Source organism: Ostrinia furnacalis, unplaced genomic scaffold (genome assembly GCF_004193835.3).
Source record: "Ostrinia furnacalis isolate ACB-3 unplaced genomic scaffold, ASM419383v2 OfSCF2395, whole genome shotgun sequence".
In the NCBI taxonomy this organism is placed as follows: Eukaryota; Metazoa; Arthropoda; class Insecta; order Lepidoptera; family Crambidae; genus Ostrinia; species Ostrinia furnacalis.
This window is the reverse complement of record NW_021132634.1, coordinates 1-17,648: the sequence shown is the minus strand read 5'-3', so window position 1 is coordinate 17,648 and position 17,648 is coordinate 1. Positions and strand designations below refer to the sequence as shown.

At 44.4% G+C, this 17,648-nt stretch overlaps 1 protein-coding gene across 1 annotated transcript; it reads right to left on the bottom strand.

Annotated features, from left to right (window-relative positions):
* Positions 1-911: 911 nt before the first annotated feature.
* Positions 912-16,034, bottom strand: dbo (Kelch-like protein diablo; the record flags this gene model as incomplete). Its single annotated transcript, XM_028308198.1, has 11 exons — positions 912-1,062; positions 2,329-2,441; positions 3,484-3,622; positions 5,925-6,044; positions 7,330-7,460; positions 8,858-9,010; positions 10,462-10,685; positions 12,065-12,257; positions 13,061-13,219; positions 14,709-14,888; positions 15,849-16,034. Coding segments are annotated over 11 exons (1,623 nt in total), but the record flags the coding sequence as incomplete, so codon positions are not given.
* Positions 16,035-17,648: the final 1,614 nt, after the last annotated feature.

Sequence of the window (17,648 nt, the reverse complement as noted above, 5' to 3'; positions counted from 1 at the left end):
GCACGATCATGCTTTGAAGTCCATCCCTTTTAAGGTCGGGCCGCAATGAAGGCCATCGTTTTAGCGCTCACCAGTATGCGCCACTGTAGAGTAAGGTCCTGTCACTTGCTAGTAGCGAAGACAGTGGCACCAACTGGTGAGCGCAAAAGTGGTAGGAGGACTATCGCATTTGCACTCATCAAGATGGCGCCGCTGTAGAGTAAGGTCCTGTCAATCGCCAACTGTTAAGTATAAAAGCTCTCATTGCGCGGCGCTTCGCGGCATTTCACTGCGCGGCAAATATTCTTTCGTAAGCAACTGTGCTACGACGCGCAGCGACACTCATTGCAGCGTCGCTATAACGTGACATACTCCATACAAAATGACTGAAAGGATAATTTGACGCTTTGTGTCGCTCCGTGCACTGCCGCGCTGCACCGCGCTAAATGCGGTCCGACCTTTATTTGCCTCCTGTTCCACTAACCAGTTGTCACAGGCTGATATACTCCCAATCACCGTAAAACGCTGTACTAATTGTGACACTATTCTGTACAATCGCCGGCGCGTCTATATGGTATCTTTATTAACGCGAAGACAAATAAGATTAAACGTTTTCGCTGCGCATTATAACAAAATAGGGCTTGAGCTTTAACGAACAAAAATAATGTGTAAATGTAAATTATTTAAACGTCGCACTGTCAGTAGTGCCAGAGTACGCTACATAATTTAGATATCGTCTTTGAAATACTTAGGTATATAAATAATCTACTTAATATACTTCTATGCTACTTGTTATGCAATTTATATTGTAAAAATATAATAAAACTAAGATATTATTCTAAATATTGTATAATATTATAATTTGATTGCTCAAATATTTAAATATAATCTAGTCTACATATCGATAAGTACAATAAATAAAAGTCACATAATATATTCTAAAATTTGTATTTTCATTTATTTATAAATATTCAAGTATGTATGTAATAGTAATATTAACAATAAAGTAAATGAGTAACGGCTTAACTGCTAGGAGTGGAGGGTAATGTACAGGCGGCTCACACCACCGAGTCTTTGCGGTTCCTGCAACAAACACAAGCATCGTCAGATATCTAACTACTGTAGCCTTATTCACGTAACAAAACTTCAGCGACAACAAAACACTGAGTTGCGATCCTATCGAGTAATCGTTCTATCAAAATGACCCTTGTGAATACGGATTCAGACCTGTTTTTAAATGGGACGACTTCTGAACGTCAAAATACGTGAATTAGGCCACTGGATTGTAACGTAGCTCCAGTAGTAGTCGCTAGTTATTTTATTATTTGTAAACTATATCACGATACGTAACTAGGTACTGGATTAGTGCTTAACTGAGTGCCTGAGGTATGGGAGCAGCACGAATGCCGCTCCCATACCTCAGCCGGAAACATTGAATTTTCGGATAGATCCAGTTTATTCTGTAACCTGTTATTGGTGCCGTTTGAAAGAGCTCGTAAAGCACTTTCAGGATCAGGAACCAGTTTTTCGATATCTTGTATGGTTTAGAAATAATCGAGTGAGATCACTTATCGTTTCCACCCTGTATACTCACTTTCATATCAGTCAGTATAGATCGTATCATCTACGAAGACGCGCCCCACCATTCTTCCGCTAATTGAGTGTTATCGGTACACGCTAAATTACCCATGAGTGCACACGTACACTACAATAATGACGCTCAAATTGCTCGGAACTAACTCCCCGCACCCCGCGCTTGCCTCGACCAAAAATTAGCGGGGCGCGTCTTCGTGGATGAAGCGAACTATACTGGTCATCACAAAAATCGTACTAATCGTAATACGTTTTACAGGAAAACTCGTTTCTACTGACACAATCATGGTGCCCCAACAATATTGGTGTTATTTGAAAGCCCGATAAATATCCTTAAAGAAAAACACATTTAATTTATTAATAAACGATTTAAACGATTAACATATACAATAAATGTGACTAGAAAAAAGACCTCATTTTGGGATCACCTCTGGGATCAATTAGATCAATTTTTACAGATTGATAGCGATTAATCCCAACTTAACAGTTTTATAGCCATAAAAGTTGGCTCAAGCGTAACTACCTATTTTTTGAAGAAGTGACTCTGGATTCTTCTACAGACACATTTTTGGGGTAAAAACCTTTCCTTTAATGAAATGAAGTTTAGAACTAGGCTTTTAAATGGTGCCATTATTAGTGGGAAGTGGGGATGCATACGTTTGAAAGTGCTTGTCGCGGGAGGGTCGATTTTTGTGATGACCAGTGTATATCAATTTATGTGACATATAAGAATAAATAAATAAGTAAATGGCTCACCATATGTAATGGTTCTCGTGGTGCGGCGCGCGCATGACGCCGACGCCGCCGCCGAGCCGCCGGTAGTTCATGGCGCCGCACAGCCGCCACTGGTTCGACTCCGGGTCGAATACCTGACGGGAATGACACCGTTGAGAATACACTTCCAATAATGTAACTATAGTTTTAAAAAGCGTTCGTGATCAGGCATCTATTAATGCTGGAAGTACACTATGCGGAAAATACCGACAAAAAAAACATGTCAAGTATGTGTTCACATAGATGCGTCTTGGCTAATTTCCCGCGTAGTGTACTTCCAGCATAAGATAGTTCTCTCCGCTCTTCGTTCTTATGAAATCAAAAATCAAAATCAAATATATTTATTCAATTTAGACCAAAAGTGGCACTTATGAACGTCAAAACATAGTAAATAATAAAAAAAAGAAAAGGTAGCCCTTATGGGGCACTTTACATGTCTCCTTATCTTTTGGGCCCTACCAGCGCTTCGAGACAAACATATGGCATGAAAAGAGTGAAGTTTAAGTTCGTGATACCCAGATGCAACATACCAGTTTGGTAGTTAAATGATTTGGCATATAAAGCTCAACCTTTAAAAAACGCTGTTTTAAATCAGTGACAAATATTTTAGCCCTTCAAGCCCCGCAAATCGAGACACAATAAAAATCAATTGTACGCAATCTTATGCGACCGCTTGAGGTTTGATGAAAAAGGTTTTGAAGAACCAATCAGATCTTATTCAGAAATTGACAAAATGAAATCTGATTGGTCATTCAAAACATTTCAGCGCTCCGCTCCACCTTTGTGGAAACCGGACCTAAGACAATAGTAAAGCCTGGTCCGTGAGCACGTAGAATTTTGTCCAATGACCCCAAGCTACCCATCCTCATCGCTCGCGCGTAATTATATTGCTGTCGCGACTGTGCGACGCGCTTGCAGTGAGTGTGCGAGCGCAACAGCAACATAATTACGCGCGAGCGATAAGGATGGGTAGCTTGGGGTCATTGGACAAAATTCTACGGACCACGGACCAGGCTTTAAAACAAAACACTGTGCCACAGTATTCAGTGCAAACACAGTCAACAGTTCATCATACATTTATCGTTGCAAAACAGCTCTTATTGCAAAGCCACACAAGATAGCAGTCTCGGCACTTACCTCTATAGACTTGAGGTAGGCCGTGCCGTCGAAGCCGCCCACCGCATATAGCTGCCCATTGACCACCGCTAGCCCGACGCCACTCCGCCGTGACGTCATCGCCACCACTGGCGACCATGTGTCTGTGCTGGGCTCGTACCTGTGCAACAAATAATTAAGCAAATCAAACTTCTATGTACAGACAGCACATTATTTTTGTAGCAAAATAGTTCCTGTTACAATTCCATAAGATTCACTGCTAAGATTGACGTGCCGTTGTCTTTATAGTGAAAAAAATCCTCAATAAGAAATATTACGTAAACTTCGGCACAGGGGGGCGCTACTAGCACAAACAGTAAGCAAACCGCCATTATCCATCACCACGTCTATAATAATTTGTGGAAACTTATCACATCAAACACATTTCGATTTCAAAATTAAAGTACAGAAAAAACGCACTCAGCTTTGTCGTGAAGTCAATGCTGGCGGCTGCCGAACGCCGGATCTACGCAGCGGTGGCGTCACGTTATTTAGTTTAAAGATAGTTGGAGCGCCGTGTCACGGCCGTATCGACGTTGAAACTGCGTAGGCGCTAGCGAGACGACAAATGAACGTGGAAGATGCCCAACTCGAAAATCACAATCGAATAAAGATAGCCTTCCTTTTTTGAAGTCGAATAAAAATGTAATGAGGGCTATAGTTTTTATACTTAACAGTTGGCACCTCTGGCGATTGACAGGACCTTACTCTACAGTGGCGCCATCTAGATGAGTGCAAATGCGATAGTCCTCCTACCACTTTAGCGCTCACCAGTTGGTGCTACTGTCTTCGCTACTAGCAAGTGACAGGACCTTACTCTACAGTGGCGCCATCTTGATGAGTGCAAATGCGACAGTCCTCCTACCACTTTAGCGCTCACCAGTTGGTGCTACTGTCTTCGCTACTAGCAAGTGACAGGACCTTACTCTACAGTGGCGCCATCTTGATGAGTGCAAATGCGACAGTCCTCCTACCACTTTAGCGCTCACCAGTTGGTGCTACTGTCTTCGCTACTAGCAAGTGACAGGACCTTACTCTACAGTGGCGCCATCTTGATGAGTGCAAATGCGACAGTCCTCCTACCACTTTAGCGCTCACCAGTTGGTGCTACCACAAAATATAACAGAAGGTAAACTCATGTATGTACCTCGCTTTGCATACCTCTCTCGCTCGCACGCTCGGCCGTCGCGCTAGGGTTGTCTTGTCAAGTGTTGCGTTTATTTCGTTATGATAGAAAAATGTTACTCTTAATACTATGCAAGAAAGACAATAACAGATATCCACGTATACTTATTTATATTTAGTACGTTATTATAGTAATAGTTTGCAAACAAATACACGAGAAGGAAGTAGTATTTACTTGAGTGGTTGACACTATTATCCAACTATCCAACTTAATATTATGAATGCGAAAGTTTGGATGTCTGGATGTTTGTTGCTCTTTCACGCAAAAACTACTGAACGGATTTTGATGTAACTTTACAGTATTATTGTTTATAACCCTGAATAACATATAGGCTATAATTTATGACGATCTGTGACAAACTAAATTTCACGCGGGTGAAGCCGCGGGCAAAAGCTAGTTATCCAATAATTCCTAAAACCTCTCTAAAACAATTCGATATTTCTAATAATTGAGTTGGCTTTCAATTTTAATTGAAATTCAAATAAATAACTTACTTACCTCCCCGAATCAACTGGTAGTTTAAAAAATGAAAATTCGGTATTTAATTATGAGTTTAAGCAACCAAATACCGAACAATTATAATACGACTTTTTCTGTTCACTCATTTTCGTCAATTTCGCAAAACAAAATAATATCACAGGCGGTTGACCGGCGCGTGACTCAAGCGAACCACAGCGAACGTGTGGCGAACGTCTGTCGCGCCACGTCGCGCTCGCATTCGTCCAAGACAGTCTTGCTAGAGCGGTGTCTATGTGTGCGTGGCTCGAGCGCGTTTAGTATGGAGTTTGTCTTCTGTTATATTTTGTGGTTTTACTGTCTTCGCTACTAGCAAGTGACAGGACCTTACTCTACAGTGGCGCCATCTTGATGAGTGCAAATGCGATAGTCCTCCTACCACTTTAGCGCTCACCAGTTGGTGCTACTGTCTTCGCTACTAGCAAGTGACAGGACCTTACTCTACAGTGGCGCCATCTTGATGAGTGCAAATGCGACAGTCCTCCTACCACTTTAGCGCTCACCAGTTGGTGCTACTGTCTTCGCTACTAGCAAGTGACAGGACCTTACTCTACAGTGGCGCCATCTTGATGAGTGCAAATGCGACAGTCCTCCTACCACTTTAGCGCTCACCAGTTGGTGCCACTGTCTTCGCTACTAGCAAGTGACAGGACCTTACTCTACAGTGGCGCAAACTGGTGAGCGCTAAAACGATAGCCCTCATTAAGTATAATGTTGTTACCTCTCGGCGGAGGAGAGTTCTGTGCAGTCGTCGCGGCCGCCGACGGCGTAGATGTGTCCGTCGAACACGGCCGCGCCCAGGTGCTTGCGCCGCGTGGCCATCGGCGCCACGGGCGTCCATCTGCGGGCAAACACTTTGTTAATCATCATAGCCAAAAAAGACAATGCTGGAAATTGGCGTCTTTTTTTTTCGCGCGGCTATCGACCAAACTTTGTTTTTTGATTACAAAATAGTGTAATAAACCAAACTTACTATGACATGTATACCTCTAAACTCAGTCTGAACTGAGTTACGAGCATTAGAAGTTTGATGATTTTCATACTAGATTTGCTTTTTGCGCGCAAAGTTTTGTAAGAAATTGCAACAAAATAGTGAGATTGTATGTGTAAACAATCAATACCATCCATTAAAGGCTCCAGACATCAGTGTGAATCAGAATCAGCGCAATAAAAAAATTGTGCAATATTTTGTTGCAATTTCTTACAAAACTTGCGCGCAAAAAGCAAATCTAGTATGTAAAATCATCAAACTTCTAAAGCTCGTAACTCAGTTTAGGCTGAGTTGAGAGGTATACATGTCATAATAAGTTTGGTTTATTACACTATTTTGTAATCAAAAAATTAAGTTTGGTCGATGACCGCGCGAAAAAAAAAGACGCCACCTTCCATACTAAATCTGGCATTGCCATTTCTGTCAGTTTTAGAGACCACACATGACGCGACCAGTTTGAAACCGGTTTGAAATGGTCGCGTCATGTGTGGTCTCTCAACGGAAGCTATGGCAGAAACTTAGATGCAACTCAAAAGTAACTAGAAGTTGCAGTTTCGTTGCAATTGCGTTTCACCGTGTGTTCTGGGCCTTAGGTATAAAGTCCAAAATTTTTTTTTTAATCTGTATTTATGTTGGAGGGGCCATGTTTATGTTTTGGAGGGGATTTTACCTTAATCGACACGCTTGGTAAGCGGGTTGGCGATTGCATTTTTGTAGTTTCTGCTGCCCGTCTAGTGCTATAGGAATTAGTTCTCTTACGACATGCCTCCTGATGGCGGTAAGGAATAGTATTCTTTACAATCATCCCCAAACGGCACGACAAAGGACGAAGAGCGGCGCAGAACGCTGAAACTAACGAACGCCCGTTGTCGGTTACTTTTGTTTTTAGATAAATATTGTTGGCCGATGGGGCAGCAAGATTCTGGAGAGGCCACGTACCGGAAAGCGTAGCGTAGGACGTCCACCGATAAGGTAGACCGACAACCTCATAAAGGTAACAGGAGCCGCTACCAACCGGCTTTTGTGGAAATCATTGAGGGAGGCCTATGTTCAGCAGTGGACGTCTATGGCTGAATTGATGATGATGATGACAAATATTGCGCATATAGAACTAAGCATCGTAAGCTAGACTTACCTGTTGGCCCTTGGGTCGTAGCGCTCGACGGTGTTGAGCGGCGCCTGTCCGTCGGAGCCGCCCACCGCGTACAGCTGGCCGCCCAGCACCGCCACCGCCACGCCCAGCCGCCGCGTCGTCATCGCCGCCACCTGCGAACACCAAAGAGATTAGCTTACTGCCATAGTGAAGTATAAATAATAAACCTCTACATCATTAGTTCCCAAAGTGAGGGGTAAAGGGGGGTATCTGGGGCCGGGCCATCTGTAAACTTAAGTATAAAAAACCTGCGACCGCCGCCGAGAGAATACATTCCAGACTACTCGGTACGACCAATAAATTATCTTGACTGGAGGCCCTCCTCCAGTCAAGACAGAAGGGCACGGAATTTTTTGTGTGGTCGAAAGGGGGCGCGTCTCAAATAAGATTGGGAACCAATGCTCTACATAATATACGTCCTGTTGCACGGCACCCTAGCCGTTTGCGCCACGTACTACATCCCCAGCGCCGGATACGCGCGCAGCTGAATCTGAATCGTATCTCTCAAACGACAGACGTCAGCGGCCATGTTTCTGCACTGTAACTGCATTTCTATATCTTTAGAAGGCATTATCATTCGTTACTAAACAGCTTCCGAACTCTAACTGGGAGATGACTCAAGCCATACTTCATTACATGGGTTCAGTACAAATTGTTGGAGGGGTGGGTTAGTGTAAATCAAGTGACCAACTTGAATTTCAGATATTTTCAAACCACCTCATGGCTTTTGCCAAGATTTAATGACTTATATAAAATAAGAAAAGACAAGACTCACTTTTAATGTACCTTCTGAAACTCGGAGGTGCTTGTGATAAATACCACTAAATGGCAATGCCAGATTTTGTATGGAAAGTGGCGTCTTTTTTTTTTCGCGCGGCCATCGACGAAACTTTGTTTTTTGATTACAAAATAGTGTAATAAACCAAACTTACTATGGCATGTATACCTCTAAACTCAGTCTGAACTGAGTTACGAGCATTAGAAGTTTGATGATTTTCATACTAGATTTGCTTTTTGTGCGCAAGTTTTGTAAGAAATTGCAACAAAATATTGCGCTATTTTTTTATTGCGCTGATTCTGCTCCATACTGATGTCTGGAGCCTTTAATGGATGGTATTGTTTGTTTACACATACAATCTCACTATTTTGTTGCAATTTCTTACAAAACTTTGCGCGCAAAAAGCAAATATAGTATGAAAATCATCAAACTTCTAATGCTCGTAACTCAGTTCAGACTGAGTTTAGAGGTATACATGTCATAGTAAGTTTGGTTTATTACACTATTTTGTAATCAAAAAACAAAGTTTGGTCGATGGCCGCGCGAAAAAAAAAAGACGCCAATTTCCGGCATTGTCTTTTGGAATGGTCACTCATCCATTACCTGTAGCGTAGGTTCCTTAATTTTGGAGATAACCACCCAAAACTTTGCCATGATTTTGATTAACGTGACCATGACTAACATTAGTTGACATGGGAATCGGGCCTAAACATGTATCATGACTCTTTGTACCTTGGTCCAGCGGTTCTCCTTGGGGTCGTAGCGCTCGACGTGGTTGAGGCACTGCACGCCGTCCTGGCCGCCCACCGCGTACAGCGCGCCTTCAAGCACCGCCACGCCCACCGACGTGCGGCACGACGACGTCGGCGCCACCGCGCCGCACCACTGGACAATAGAAACATTTTATTTAAAAAAAAAGGTGATGTGATGCGGCAGCGACGAGACTGCAACGCGACAGCGACCTTTAGATCAATTCACGTATTTTGTAACAGTCAACGTCGTTGACGTTTAGAAATCGTCCTATTGAAAAACAGTCTTAAATCCGTATTCACGTGTCCTTTCAATAGAACGATAACTCGATAGGATCGCAACTCAGCGATTTGTAATTTTTGACGTTTTCACTGGCATCCAATTAAACCAAACTTCAAAATAAGTTCAAATATCCGGCGCAGTAGGTACCAACTGTCTTTTACCAATATGTACCAACTACTTGTTACGTACTTATTGCACAAATTACTCGTATACTCAGTCCCGTTAGCCCCTCTTAGGCTAAGAACTCACGCAACAGTTGTGGAATTGCGGTTTTATTTCAAAACTCACGGGTGCGGTTATTTGCGCGGTTATTCTAAGAATTCACGGCGCGATTTTCACCAGCGCCCGCGGCGGCTGCGGGTAAAAACCACGTCTCGCTAAGTCACTGGTACAAAATGGTCGATCGCAGAGCGCGCGGGCGAAAACCGCCGAAGCTGCGGTTACCGCGGCCCGCGCGGTTCTACTAGTCGCCCGCCGGTGCCGCGGGACCCGCATACAACCGCGCACACTGCGGACACAAACCGCGTCGTGAGTTGTGCATTAGTTTTTACATAAGTATCAGCATTCTACAGAAGCTGCGGACCCGCAACCGCCGCGGGCGCGGGTGAAAATCGCGCCATGAATTCTTAGCCTTACCACAGAATAATAATAAGTACTACGTACAGAAGTTTTCCTTCGCGAAGGTATTTAAAAAAAAATTATGCTCAATGTCATTAACAATATGGTGTAATTTAGCCTGTCTCAAGAGTCGAGCACCATTTTGTTGACAAACGTCACTGCGCCGAAGCTATAGGGCTGACTTCGGTAAAATGATGTGACGTGAGGTGCCAAACTGCGGAAAATGGGCGGAGGAAATACATGATTTAGCTGGATTTAGCATGAATTATCATGAATAATATTAACTACTTATTTACCTCTCAGTGTCTTGAGGCAACTTAAAAAAGTACATTCTGTTTTTATTATTATTTAGGCAGTTAAATACTGCACAGTATTTAGTACACCATTTTCTTTATTTTCTTCCGTCATACACAAGAATACGCGTGCGTATGTCAATGTTCGCTCGTATGTGAGGCCTTGTCGAATAGTATCCTGTAGGTGGGCCATCGTGCGTGTTTAGTTTTCGATGTAAACTCGTGGAGATGAACAAGCCTGGCCTTACTAAGCTGGGTGGGCTCAGCACAATAGTCGAACAGCGGCGAGATTCGAACCCGCGTTCCCCGGATCACGAGTGAACCAGTCCGACCCCTTCACCGTTCGGCTATCGTGGCTTCCAAGACTTTAATACTGACATTCAGGACACTGACCTGGTTAGTTTGCGGGTCGTATCGCTCGATGCTGTTGAGGTAGCTCTGGCCATCATGGCCGCCTACGGCATACAGCAAGTCATGTAAAACCGCTACGCCCACGCCACATCGCCGCTTAGACATGGGCGCCACCATCTTCCATTCAGCAGTTTGTGGATCAAATCGCTCGACAGACGCAATCGCGTCTCCAGAACACCAGCCGCCGACGGCGAATAACACTTCGCCTGTAAACAGTTATGTAATACATTTATAATAGGTGAATTAGAATGTGTCCCTGTTAGCACCGGACTCCACCAAAGCAGAGAAGAGACAAACAGAGTGGAAATGTTGAACGGCCAATAGCAATTATTATTTTATACTCATCTCTTGTCTACTCAGTCAAGTTGATACTCAGCGAAGATAGTGTATTATATTGAGATTTTACGATTATTACGAGATAGTTTTATTTATTTATTTTCACCAACTTAAACTATCTTTACAGGTCAATAATCTAATGCCTAGCAAGTTGACGCCGACGCGCATTAGACGCGAAGATATGAGCGGCATGCCGTGAGCAGAACACATCTCTACTACAATCTAGGGTGCAATCTTGTTGTCCCTACCTGGATGGCCCCCATTTCAAGCCCCTGAGGGGGGAAAATTGACTATGAAAAGGGACATGGAACAGAGAAACTTGTAGAGAGTCAAGCAAAGCGCCAGGGGAAAAGAGCCCAGAGCAAGTACCCGCGCGCTCTCCCGAGGTTCGGTTCGTACGCTTGAGGCAGGAAGAACCATGAGTGGTGGTGGGATTTTTCCACCCTGGCTAGGGGACTACACCCAAATATAATCAGTGCGCATCTTCAGTAGATATTTTACTTGAAAACACATCTCACGTCCACACATCTCCGCTTTGCTAGAATCTGGGCATCAGGCAACATAGAAACCGCAACCAGCAGCATTATTAGCGTCCACACATCTCCGCTTTGCTAGTATCTGTGCTTCAGGCGACATAGAGCATCTCAAGATAATAGGAGTCGTATAAATTATCATCATCATCATCATCATCATCATCATCATGTCAGCCATAGGACATCCACTGCTGAACATAGGCCTCCCCTAATGCTTTCCACGTTGATCGATTGGTAGCGGCCTGCGTCCAGCGCTTCCCTGCTACTTTTACGATGTCGTCGGTCCACCTTGTAGGTGGACGTCCCACGCTGCGCCTTCCGGTACGCGGCATCCATTCCAGAACCTTGCTGCCCCATCGGCCGTCAGTTCTGCGCACTATGTGCCCTGCCCATTGCCACTTAAACCTTTGTTTGTCACCTGTCATCCGCTTTGCAATGGAGGGAAGTCGAACCTTAATTTCAAACTCCTCCTATGTTCTTCTGATTAATTTCGTTGCGGGTCCAATGACAGTTTAACTTTCCCCCGGGACAAACTTGACCTTCATTGGTTGGGTTTTTGTGGCGGTCAAGCTGTAGATCCTGGCTACACAGGAGTTGCAGTGGTGGGAACGAGAGGTGGGAATAGTCCCGGACCAGGCTTTAGAATCTGTGCTTTAGGCGACATAGAGCACTTCAAGATAAAAGGAGTTGCATAAATTATGCGTGTCAACAACTACCTCGCCGTGTGGGTTTCCGCGGGCGCGTGCGCGGGCCCTGCATGAGCGGCCGCTCCTGCGGCAGCAGCAGGTAGTTCTTGGCCTCGTCCAGCAGGTCGCGGCACGCGTCGTCCGAGCGGATCAGCAGCTCGGACGACACCGTGCCCACTAAGAACTTCGGGCTGAGCAGCGGCAGCCGCACGTGTTGGAGGACCTGGAAACGATGTAGGACGATTTAAGCCATGTATTCATTAGGCAACATTTGTTGATAAAAACTGTTTATAAACTGTTCATAAACAATGTTTCATAATGTTTCATCATCGTATCTTACTTAACAGTTGGCACCCCTGGCGATTGACAGGACCCTACTCTACAGTGGCGCCATCTTGATGAGTGCAAATGCGATAGTCCTCCTACCACTTTCGCGCTCACCAGTTGGTGCCACTGTCTTTGCTACTAGCAAGTGACAGGACCTTACTCTACAGTGGCGCAAGATTGCAAGTGATATAACTGTGCTAAATGTCCCTCACTTTGTGCATGCCTGTGTTAAGTAATACCTGTGCTAATCGTAGTGATAGCTGCGTTAACTTGTAAGTAGAGGTGTCCTTGTGCTAGTTGATGGTACATATGCTATTACGTAGGAGTACCTGTAGTAAGAAGAGGGGTACCTTTTCTAAGAGAATGAATACCTGTGCTGACTGCTAAGTGGATGGGTACATTGGGTACTTGTGCTAAGTGGAGGGGTATTTGTGCTAAGTAGATGAAGTACCTGTACTAAATACTGACAGCGCTCGGCCACGTTGTACTTGACCCAGGACATGACGGCCTGGATGTCTGCTCCTCGGAGCGCACGTTGAGCTAAGTGGTTGCTACCTGTGCTAAGCGGACGGTACCTGTGCTAAGTGCTGGCGGCGCTCGGCCACGTTGTACTTGACCCAGGACATGACGGCCTGGATGTCTGCTCCTCGGAGCGCACGTTGAGCTAAGTGGTTGCTACCTGTGCTAAGCGGACGGTACCTGTGCTAAGTGCTGGCGGCGCTCGGCCACGTTGTACTTGACCCAGGACATGACGGCCTGGAAGGTCTGCTCCTCGGAGCGCACGTTGAGTTCGTCGGACGACACGATGTCGATCAGCTGCGCCGCCGGCAGTAAGAGGAACTCTTCGCTTTCCATTACCTGACCACAATGTTTGTTAAGAATTTAGTTAACAAAATCTTACAAGTACGTTTACAGATAGGGGAGACCGAGGAGAGTTGTGACATTGTCGACTTTTTAAACTTATTAACTATCAGCGAGGTTGCAACAGCGCGCATTTGTTAGCTCAAGATTTGAATCAAAAACACGCACTGCTACGAGCTCGCTAGTAGTTAATAGTTCCAAAAAATCGACAGTGTCACAACTCTCCTCTGTTACCAGTCACCTCGGTCTCCCCTATTGGCTTGCTGATGTGCTATTTGACAACATCATCATGATTAGAATTTTAAAAAAAACTAGTTATACAGTCGGTACATTATTATTTTTAAATAGCAGCAGTTAGGATAAAACACACGGGAAAACACGAATTTTACAAAACAGCAACTTTGGGTTACCTTTGAGCTTCAAATTCAAATTCAAAACGTTTATTGCATGACACAACATGTCATTTGAGTCTAATAGGAAACACAATAATTCAACTGATTTGAAATGTGTGTTAAATAAAACAGATTCCAAGCGCGTTTGCACTTTTCCAGACATGTTTCAGATTGTTGCAGATTCTTAATTTGGATTTTACTGCGTGTTTAGTGAATTTTTTGTTGATGTAAACTAACATGTTCAATAAACCTTCAGCTTCATTCTCACACTTCATTCATTCCATTCCATTTCGTTAAAAAAAAGAACAGAATTAATTGCGTTAAATTAACCACCAATAACTCCATGTTTAAGCCATCCAAGAATGCAAGAACGGAGTGCAGGTGCGGTTTTGTACCCCAGTCGATGAAGCACCTGATGTCGTGCCCTGAGTGCCCAAGCAACTGCACTCAAGAGGATTTGATGAGTGCTACCAGGCCTGTTCATCTCCGCGAGTTTACATCGAAAACAAAACACGCACGATGGCCCACCTACAGGATACTATTCGACAAGGCCTCACATACGAGCGAACATTGACTCACGCACGCGTACCTATTCTTGTGTATGATGGAAGAAAATAGAGGAAATGGTGTACTAAATACTGTGCCGTATTTAACTGCCTAAATAATAATAAAAACACAGAATGTACTTTTTTAAGTTGCCTCAAGACACTGAGAGGTAAATAAGTAGTTAATATTATTCATGATAATTCATGCTAAATCATGTATTTCCTCCGCCATTTTCCGCAGTTTGGCACCTCACGTCACATTATTTTACCGAAGTCAGCTCTATAGCTTCGGCGCAGTGCCGATCACTGACGTTTGTCAACAAAATGGTGCTTGACTCTTGAGACAGGCTAAATTACACCATATTGTTAATGACATTGAGCATACATTTTTTTAAATACCTCCGCGAAGTAAAACTTCTGTACGTAGTACTTATTATTATTCTGTGGTGCTACTGACAACTCTTGTGGCGGAGTTTTGGGCTGACACTGTGTAGGTTTGTTGTCGACACGAAAAGAAGAACCACCAATAACTACAACCAGTCAACTCACTTCAGGGAAGTTCTGTTGCGTGAACTTGTCTGCGATGCGCAGGAGTTCGCGGCACGAGTGCGTGTCGGCGAAGGCGCGGATGCCGAGGCAGTTGCTGCAGTCCAGCTGCCGCTTCAGGAACTCGCAGCACACGTCCTGGATCTCCTGCAGCTGGAGCAGGCACGCCGCCGGGAGGAGCGCCTGGGGGGTACGGTGGGGTCTTTAGCTGACAGTTTTACTTAGGGTTCATTGCATAACAAACAAGTGTATGTTAGACTTATTTTAAAAACTAAAACTCATAAAACTAATTTATTTATGCAAGTAGGCTTTTAAAAAGCACTTTTCACGACCCAGCTCAACTCTACCATTGCTTCAGGACACTAAATGAGCTAATGCTGGGAGAAGCAGCGCAAGAAACTCAGTCGCTTTACAGCGAGAAGTGTTTCAACTGATATTCCTAACAAGCGTTATTACGGCTCTATGACACCATGTTGTGACGACATTAAACTGTGTACTTCTTTGGAGTAATGTTGGAGATCTGGACCAGTTATCCGCCTGTTAGACGACGAATCCACCAGAGGCAGTCTCGGGTCGAGCTGCTGCCTCGCCAGCGACGAATCTGCCTCAACCTCAACGCGGCGTGCCGCAGATTGAGGCAGCGTCCCCACTTGCTCTGCATCGGAACGAGGCAGCCGCTCGGCCCAAGGCTGCCTCTAGTAGATACGCGGCCTTAGAAGACATTTTGTTCATATCACACACGTGACGCGATTACTACTTCTACCCCTGTCCCTGTCAGCCTATCAGTGACCACCGCTCACCTGCACGTTGCTCTCCTCGACGACGATGTGCGCGGTGTAGCAGAACTCGACGAGCTGCTCCATGGCCTGCTCGTGACGTCACGATGTGCCCCGGCCTCTGTCTGCAGTCCGGCTCACCTGCACGTTGCTCTCCTCGACGACGATGTGCGCGGTGTAGCAGAACTCGACGAGCTGCTCCATGGCCTGCTCGTGACGTCACGATGTGCCCCGGCCTGTCTGCAGTCCGGCTCACCTGCACGTTGCTCTCCTCGACGACGATGTGCGCGGTGTAGCAGAACTCGACGAGCTGCTCCATGGCCTGCTCGTGACGTGTGCCCCGGCCTCTGTCTGCAGTCCGGCTCACCTGCACGTTGCTCTCCTCGACGACGATGTGCGCGGTGTAGCAGAACTCGACGAGCTGCTCCATGGCCTGCTCGTCGACGTCGCGGATGGTGACCTCGGTGGCGCGCGACTCCGCCAGCTCGCCCGTGAACATCGCGCGGAAGTACGGGCTGCATGCTGATAGGATCACTCTGGAACATTCGAGAAACTACGCTATTTTTCCCACTTCAAAGATAGGAATTAAGCTTCAAACACACCAAGTCGCGTGGACTGTCATGGGTCGCGCGACCTGTCATTGGCCTATGAACGCGCCGGCGATCTGCACGCGTTGGTGTGGCTGAAGCATAAGAAAACTACTACATTACTATGTTTGAAAATAAAACGAAAATTGTATTGAGGACACTAGATAATGGATACAAATAAGGTTTATTCATATTGGTAAAATACCTATGACTCGGCCCAAATAAACAAAAACATTGATGCTCTACTACTCTTATTACTAATCGTTTTGAGACACAACTCTTGATGGTATTTGTGTTATAATTTTAACTTACACTTAGTTACTTACCTCGTTTTGTATAGGTCTTATAGCAAAATTAAAAAATAAACTTTTTGAATAGAATACTAACTCGCTCCGCCCCCAATATCTTTGTAAAGGGAGCTTAAATAGGGCGACGGATGGCTGGAATGAGGTCGCAGCTATCGCCTACATACAAATAGTAAATATCGTAAACGCGAAATGTTTAATGCAACCAATTTCAAAACGCAAATGAGCGCATTTTTAGATCAAATCAAATCAAATCAAATCAAATCAAATCAAAATCATTTATTGCATAATGTAGGTACATATTATAGGTCACATAAAAAAATATATTGTTCAGCTACATCATACCATATCGGCATGCAACAGAATCAATTTTTCGTGATTCAAGAAATTATACAAAAGAATTAAATTAAATGTCACAATAATAATTAACAATGTCAAATTTAGTAGATAGAATTTAATATTACATTAGACATTTGCATTCAAACATTATCCATTCTTGCAGCTATCAAGAAACCAATTTATTGCAATTGTTTTAAACTGAACCAATTGTGAGTTGTTTTTTACACGCCCACCACATCTAACGTAAGATTTATAAACACAGTCATTTCAACAATAAAGAATGCCTGATGTTAGCCAATCTAGGTCAAGAGCATTACAAAAGCATATAGATTTGCGATTTCGTATGATCCCCAGAGTCCAGACTGAGTCGGCGTGCACAAACATGCACCTTGACATGTCTTGGGCAGTTAGTAGGTAAATACATTTTTGTACCTATTGTATTTTGGTTTTCTAGATTGCACACATTTTATTTGTACATACTTAGCAATCATAGTTTTACAAATGCCAGTTTGGCACTCAAGAAAAGTAAAGATTGTATAATAAAGGGCTTAACAAACCTGTCTGCCGATAAGAAACGACGATTTGACGATTTCATGCTTTGGATTATGACACTCTTCAGCGTCGGACTGGCCATACAGTCGGGGTGGCATTTGCCAGCCGGGCCCCAGCCTGCGCGGGCCCCCCACGGCCTGGGTTGCGGGGCATGCGGCAACCGTAGCACAGGGGGCCCGCGCAGCGTGGCCCCTGTGCTACGGTTGCCCGCGTGCATGTCTCGGAAACTATGCGTCGTACAAAAAAATTGTACAGTCATAATTTGTAGAAAATTGCTTTGCCTACAAATATGTTAATATAACTTTTTGCCTTAAATTAAAGAAAGCTTATAACTTCTTCAAAAGTTATAAGCAAAAAAAAATCCTTTTTGCTTATGTATAACTT